General features: G+C 34.9%; 1 protein-coding gene across 1 annotated transcript; it reads left to right on the forward strand.

Moving 5' to 3' along the window:
- Positions 1–241: 241 nt before the first annotated feature.
- LOC108673718 lies at positions 242–7,448 on the forward strand. Its single transcript, XM_018161585.2, has 6 exons — positions 242–321; positions 4,781–5,140; positions 5,452–5,712; positions 5,913–6,032; positions 6,521–6,685; positions 7,227–7,448. The coding sequence occupies exons 2-6, from the start codon at positions 5,099–5,101 to the stop codon at positions 7,437–7,439; spliced, it is 801 nt and encodes a 266-aa protein (XP_018017074.1). The 5' UTR covers positions 242–321; positions 4,781–5,098; the 3' UTR covers positions 7,440–7,448.
- Positions 7,449–7,703: the final 255 nt, after the last annotated feature.

A 7,703-nucleotide genomic window follows, 5' to 3' on the forward strand; every position in this document is an offset into this window, starting at 1 on the left:
TCTGGTTAATCACTACCGTATGTAGTTGCACAAAAACAATTTTCTCATTTTGATCATATTAAAAATATGCATCTGAAAAGAGAAAAAATCCAGAAGAATGGCATATAAATTCAAGTGGACTTTTAGTGGAGTACAAATGAAAGTGAAAAAGCTATAACTATTTTCATTTATTTAATTTCTAGGTTTCCAAATTACCATTTCTAAGTCTCCTTTTAAGGCAATTTTAAAGATTTTAGCACCATTAAAAAGCTCTTGTTATAGGCTACCTATTCAAAGTAAAATAAAACTTTTTGGTTGAGACTTAGACTGCAGGTTGCCAAGGTGGGTGCTAGTTGGCAAAGTCCTACTTTTTTCTAACATATTGCAGCTCTAATGTCATATAATTTTAGTAAGTATTAAATCTTGTGGCTCTAATGTGATGTATTCTTGTTTGATTGAAGAAATTGTGGTCCAAAAATGTGTCATTTCACAAAATTTTCAACTTTTGCTCAGTTTGCTGTACTTGCCATAATATCCTATTTAATGAGTCAACCCAAATATTTTGTTGGAGATTGCTTTATTGCACTCACGTCAGACTGCATTATAATTGCTTTTATTCATGAACAAAAATGTTAACTATTCATAATTGCATGTTCAGTTACCTCTAATTCCTAAACTAAAGAGACAAATTATCTTGTTATTTCTAGGGTAAAATTAGAGATTTGCGATCACACCTGCATGGTACTTTGCAAATAAGATAGCGGCTCCTAAATGGATTTTCATGCCCTGGGTACGGTATTCACAGCTAAAAAAATCTAGTCATGGTTCTGAGCATAATGCAATTATAGGATTGGCAGTATTTTTTGGTCTTGGCAAAGGGCACATGGATTTTTGTCTTTCTTAAAAAAACTAAGACCCAGTTTTTTGGAGGGGAGCTAGTGACAGTAGATTGAATAGACAGGATTTTTGATCAACTGAAGTTAGGAAATTGACTAATTTAATTTTTCATCAAAGAAAAATAGTTACTTAAAAGTCTTGTATTAAATGTAAAGTTAACTTCAAATAAATACTACTTTGAAATTTAATTATTTTTGAATTGTCATATCTAGGATGAAGTGTAACTTTATAAGTGTCAACTGTCGATGTAGTAAGACAGAGCTAGTTATCATTTTCTTGCAGTCAATACAATACAACTTACTCCTATGCAATACCATGTACATAAATCGCCATCCAGAAAATAAATTTAAAAATAAAAAATTCAATAGTAAAATATCTTACTTACTTAGAAATGTAGGTTGCAAAATGCCAACAATGACTGACAAAATAACAGTGATCTACTTTTGTAGGTTGCAGATCTACCGGTATGACTTCAACTCAAACTCAATGACACTTCACTCCTTTGCTCACATATCAAGCTTCATGCATCACAAGATGTTAGAATCCTCAAGATTTGAGTATTCAATTCTAATATTTCAATATTAGAATTGAAAATATTCACAATCAGAAAGATTCACAATTGAAAAAGATCCACAATCAAAAATATTTACAATATCACATTGAAAAATATTCACAATATTTATAAAAGTGAATGACTTGGCACCATGTTTGCCAGCTTAAAGCCAAGTAAAGAGTTGAAGAACGGACCTTGTGGTGACTTCACACATGCAACATATTTGCACTGCAACATATTGTGTGTGACGTCACACGCCATATGTCAGAAAATAATTATTTTTAGAAACATTTTGTGGGCCATCCTTGACTTAAAATATGCTTTAATTCTTATTAAATTTTATAAAATTTGTAAGTACTATTACTTGTTATTGTTTAATATCAACAAAAAAACTTGTTGTAAAGTATTTTTATTCTATATTAATTTCTTTATGGATGTAGCTCCTAGAAAACTTTTCAGTTAGACTTTTCACATTTTACCTGAAAATTCTCATTTCAAGTGATGAATTTCACTTGTAACCAGAGAATTTGTTTTATTGATGATTTTTATATTAGTTTTTTCAACATATCAAACAATATTTTTTGTTTGCACAGTAAATCAAAAATCAAAGTACCAATGGACATTTTTATTTTGTTAATGACGTTTTGAATGTTTCAATCATTCACTATCAAGTTAAAAAGCACGTTGAGTTACGAAATTTAGGTCAACATATGTACAAAATCATGTAAATAGGATACTACTCAAAAAATAAAATTGGTTAGAAATGATACCTAGTCACAGAAATATTAAGATAAACAGAAATCAAAACACCGAAAACTACTGTGAAAACAGTCTCAAGGTTCTGACAAATCCAGCAGCTTGTAGTTTGATGGCTGGGGTCCTATCCTCAATGATGAGGGCCTCAGCTATCGCGAGTCGGTTGGCATCGGGGCATCGCATGACGATGCTGGTGCACTCGTCCAGCACTGTGTGGGTGATTGTCTTGTTGTGGGTTTCCATCAGGTGGTTCCTTGGTCCACCAGACTGAAGGTGGCACTTGAGACATCGGCTTAATGTCGTACTTGTGAGCCCAATGTAGTCCATATTAGGGAGATGTCTACAATCTTCTCTATTGCAGGAAAATTTATAGACTACATTGGTCTCTTGGAAAACTTGCGTTTTTTGCAGGGGTTATTGTTCATTACAAGATTCTGTATTTTCTTGTTTTTATAATAGATCAGTAGTTTGATTTTATTGTTAGTTGTGTTCATGATGTTGTCAACAATGGATTGGAGGATTTGTTCATCTGTTTTATAACTGCTGGTCATTTGATTCTCATTGTAGATGGTTGTGATGTTTGCATCAGTCTCTGGTTTGTTGTTGCGTCTGTTTTGGTTCAATCAAAGTTTTGAGATTTCTGCGTTGATTGTTCTATTGGCAAATCCATTATTGACTAAGATTCTTTTGCAGTTTCTCAGCTCTGTATTTAAGTCATTTTCATATGAGCAGGTTTTGAGAGCTTGTTGGATGAGAGCATGTATTGCGCTTTTTTTGTTGCACTCTGGGCATTCGCTGGTGGTGTTCAGGACTCTCCCAACATCTGTGGGTTTCTGGTATACTTTGGTGATGAAAAAATTATTTCTAGCTTGTAGGACTATATCTAAAAAAGGCAAAGTACAATTTTCTCCAAGCTCGTTGGTAGGTAAACTTTAAGACAGAATTCATTTCGAAGGCCATTTGTAGGTTCCTCAGTTGTTCTTCACCTTGAATGACAACAAAGATATCATCAACATACCTGCAGTACAATTCGGGCTTGACCTGCTCATCTGAAAGTACTTGATTTTCGATTTTGCACAGATAGTACTCAGCAAAAGTAGGACCAAGAGGACAGCCCATGGCTACGCCATTGGTTTGTTGGTAAAAATTTTGTAGTTGGGAGTCTAGAAAGGTGATTCGGAATTGCAGAGTCAAAGGAGATTGAGGAGAATTTTCTTAGCTATTGGTGGAGCCAACAAAGTTGGATGAGAATATACATGCTTTGCAATGATTTCTAATATTTCTTCAGTTGGGACGTTGGTGAAGAGTCTGGTGACATCAAGTGACGCATCACCAGCCTCTTCACCAAATTTTCACAACATTTCGAATCTCATGGCTTGATTGTGCTTTTTTGTTAACAATTGGATAGGAGGTGTTTAATTCATATTGTGGGAATCTCATGGTTCCAAAAATGGCTAGAAAGCTCTTGTCACAGCTTGATAGGTAGGTACCATAGAGGTTTTTTGAGATCCAGTTGTAGTCGGTCTTGACAATAATTATGCAATCATCAACAAAACATTTTGGGTGCCGTCATTATGCTGTGTGCAGGATATTTTAGCTTGAGTGGGAATGGTACTGAACTGCCAAAGTGCAGTTTATCCTAAAATGACACTACACATTTGCAAACTGCAAAATTTTCAATTAAATAAGAATACGGTACTTAACTTTGAAGCTCTGAGATTTCAAACCTGCCAAAATTGTGTGATGTTAAGACTACTGTATTGAAAAGAATAAAACTTTGCTATCCTGATCCTATCCATGCAACTATACACATACATGTATTAGTAACTACTATCATTCAGTAGGTAGTATTTATCCCTTTAAATTATCTTGTAAATCAGCTATCTATTGATATTCGTCTAAATTAGTCAAGGAGAGAACTTGTTGGTTCTTTGTATCAGTAGAAAACACAAAGCAAAACAGAAAATGAATTCAAAGTTCAAACTTATATGACGCATTTCTTAATGAATGTCTCATCCAAAATTTGACAAAGCAAATATATTTGAAAATATGTATTAGCAAAAGAAAAATATATCAAATTAACCAGATTTTTTGCAGAAAAGATTTTATTTTGCATTGCCTCTGACTCACTGCAATATGTTTTTGACCATAGTGTGATTAATAGAAGCTCCTAAGTCCCGCTGCATTGGAATTTACATTGACATTTTCTCGATCCATGCTGCATGCCATAATTCTTTGAGAAGTAAATTTTTTGTTCCTGACAGTACATTGGTTCCTGACATAGTTTTGTTCCATAGTACATTTTTGTTCCTGACAATACATTTTTTGTTCCAGACAGTGCATAGCCATGCCAGGCATGGATTACCATTGCATAAAATCATGCTCCCACACACTGGTGCTCAAATTTTATTTTGTACAAGACATTTATTTTTTTGTGTTCATCAACAATCACACTTAGTCTTGTATCAAAATACAACCAGGAAGCAAAAATTTAAGTTTAATGTCATATTTCATCAGGACTAAATTTTTATAACAATTTTTTCAGAGATTTAGTAATATTACATCAGGACTAAACTTTTATAACAATTTTTTCAGAGATTCAGCTCAAACTTTGAGGATCTACCAGACGGCCACTATGATCTCCGCAACTATCGTGTCCCACTCTCAAATGAAGACAAGCAATATGTTTTGGAAACCATCAATACTGCCAATGAGGAGCAACTTCTGCTCTATAAAATATCAAAATCAGCTACTTTGAAGCTGTTGGCTGCTAGAAAGAAAAGAGAAAAATTTACTGATCTGAAAGATCTTATCCTTGTTGATGGAATTGGGTTGAAAAAAATTGAATTCATCTGCCAGTGCATATTGGGGGGTAAAGAAGCATCTTCAATCCAACCAAAGTTAACTACAAGGATGACCAAACGGATGATCCAGCCTAGAATTTCTGACCATCAGGTTTGCCATTGACCGTTTTAATTCTGATATACCTAACGCAAGTGACTTAGTGTACAGTTTTTAAATTATTTTTTCCATTGAGATCCGTATATCATGACTTGTGAAATAATGACATCTTGCATCTTACTTTTATGATCATTTGTTGCATTATATTTATTTTGATTTTGCTCCAATTTGCAAATAATTATCAATTACTTAAAGTTTCATAGTTGAGGCTGATTAATTTCAGTAAGAACACTTGCAGAGCTTAAATATTAGTATTATTAAAAATACTATATTATGATATAATTCTTACTTTTTCATCTCTGCAGGAAATCACAAATGTTGTAGGAATAGCAATAAAAAATCATCACGTGGCATGGTGCCAGCTGGAGAAGGTCAAACATGAGCAAGATCACTACAATCAAAATACTTGTACCAATATTTTAACAAAAATTACCTCTCACCCTGAAGATCAAGGACATACTGCAAACAGTGCTGGAATTACACATCCAAATCTTTGGAGTGTTGGGACAATTGATTGCAAGAAAATATTTGAGTCCAGGATTGATGTAGTAGATCTTTTAGCAGAGGTCAGTAGTATCTTAGAGTGTTCCCACATGTGTTCTTGTTAAACTACCTGATATATGTAGACTTATGTTTTCCGCTCCTCAAACTTGTCATTGCCTTACCATACCATTATTTGGAGTCTTGTTATTAATTTGCAAAGGCTGTTTGTGTTTTTAAGATTCTATGAAACTACAGTATGATATTCTATGTTGTTTATTCTCAGGTACAGTCAATTATGGACCAAATTCCCGCCAGCAATGTGTACATTTTATCAGAAAGACCTAGTGCCCAGCAGAGTGGACCAGCTAGTGAACGGCAATCAACTGCTTATGCCACTGCTCATGTAGGTTTCATTGATCTGATCAATGTTGAAATCTTTGAGGTTAAAGTAGCCTTTTTAGCGCATTTTCTCATATATGGAAAAAATGCACTATTGTGCTTGCCATGTCCGTCTCTGTCTGTCTGTCTGTCTGTCCGTCTGTCCGTCCGTCTGTCCGTGACCTCAAGTTTTCGTCGACGAGAAAATGCGCTCTGTCACTCACTGCAGTGAGTACTGAATTATATTTTTATACTAATGATTGAGGCCTGAAAAGAACTTGACCTATATCAGGTTAGCTTTCTTGAGCTATGTCAAGATTAATCATACTTGCTCTATAAATTATAGCAATATATGACAAACACTTTTTTAATTTTTTATTGAATAATAGCTTTAGGGAAGGGAATTTGCATAAAATGTGTGATTACCTAGGACCATAGATGTTATTGTTGTATATATATTTAATGAATAAGGTTTGGAAATTGCATTGTAATACTTATATGCTTATTCAACAGGTTACTGGCCTCCTAACTGTACTTCTAAACAGAAAATCCTTGACAGGGACGAGTGTGTCCAATAGCCTCCAAAACTCCCTATATGGAAAATATGCAAGCTCTTCAAGGACCAGTGGAGTTTATTTTGTCAAGGAATCTCGAATCACAAGATCAATCCATTTACAGGTATGCTCCTGGTAGGGCAAAATATCATGAAAACATTTTTAATTTACCATCATTGACTGGAAGGAGTACACTAAGATTGCATTTTTATTATTGATTTAAATCAGAAGAAGAGCCCATTGTTTCGGCATTTATCTGGTAATTTAAATTTGTCTTCCCAAAAGTATCACAAAACATAAATTTGCTTCAAAAAATGATCCACTCTCTGTAATGAACTTCCAACAACTATATCCTACTGCTGATCAAGTCGTTTCTTTTTGATTAACTAGCATTAATTAGTGCTTCATGAACTTAGCATCTATTCTGGTATTTTCACACCCATAACAATGAACAATAGCTAAGCATTGTCCATTGTTATGGTTGTGAATGGGTCCACAGGTCTGAGTTATAACTTAGTCCACGGGTCTGAGTTATAACTTAGTCCACGGGACTGAGTTATAACTTAGTCCACGGGTCTTAACAGGTCTAAGTCAACTTTAGCTTAACTCGGCTATTTAACTTATAACTTAGCTCAGAGGCCACGATGCACATGTTCTATTTCCAGAAAGGGCATGACCGCTGGTATGGCTTGCGTGTGCTGCTCGCTCTTCTGCAGACCGGAGGTCCCCCTGGGTACCTGTGGGGCGAGGGTGGGTGTGGCATCTCTGTGCCGCCCCACGTGTCGCAGCGATTTAGGTTATTGAACAGCTATGATCAGCACAGCCAGGCTGCCGCGCTCTGTATGGCCCTGGCTTTTCCTGCCATTTACGATGAATAACACGATATCAAGAAAAATGTATGTTTTTATTTCCCGATATATCAAAATCATAGTTTGTTTGATTCTAGTTACCATCTTAATGCAATTAGTCTAGTCCCAATCAGTCACACTCGAGACTAGAACTAATTCTTCCAACTAATTCTTTTGTTCTTGACGCTCTCCAATAGCATATTTTGTCTGAAATTAGTATGTATTCACAACATTTTGCCGGTCACCTTTTGTATCCCAATGATCCCATTGCCTGTGCTAAATTGAGTTTTTATG

This window comes from Hyalella azteca, unplaced genomic scaffold (assembly GCF_000764305.2).
Source record: "Hyalella azteca isolate HAZT.00-mixed unplaced genomic scaffold, Hazt_2.0.2 contig1657, whole genome shotgun sequence".
Classification (NCBI taxonomy): Eukaryota; Metazoa; Arthropoda; class Malacostraca; order Amphipoda; family Hyalellidae; genus Hyalella; species Hyalella azteca.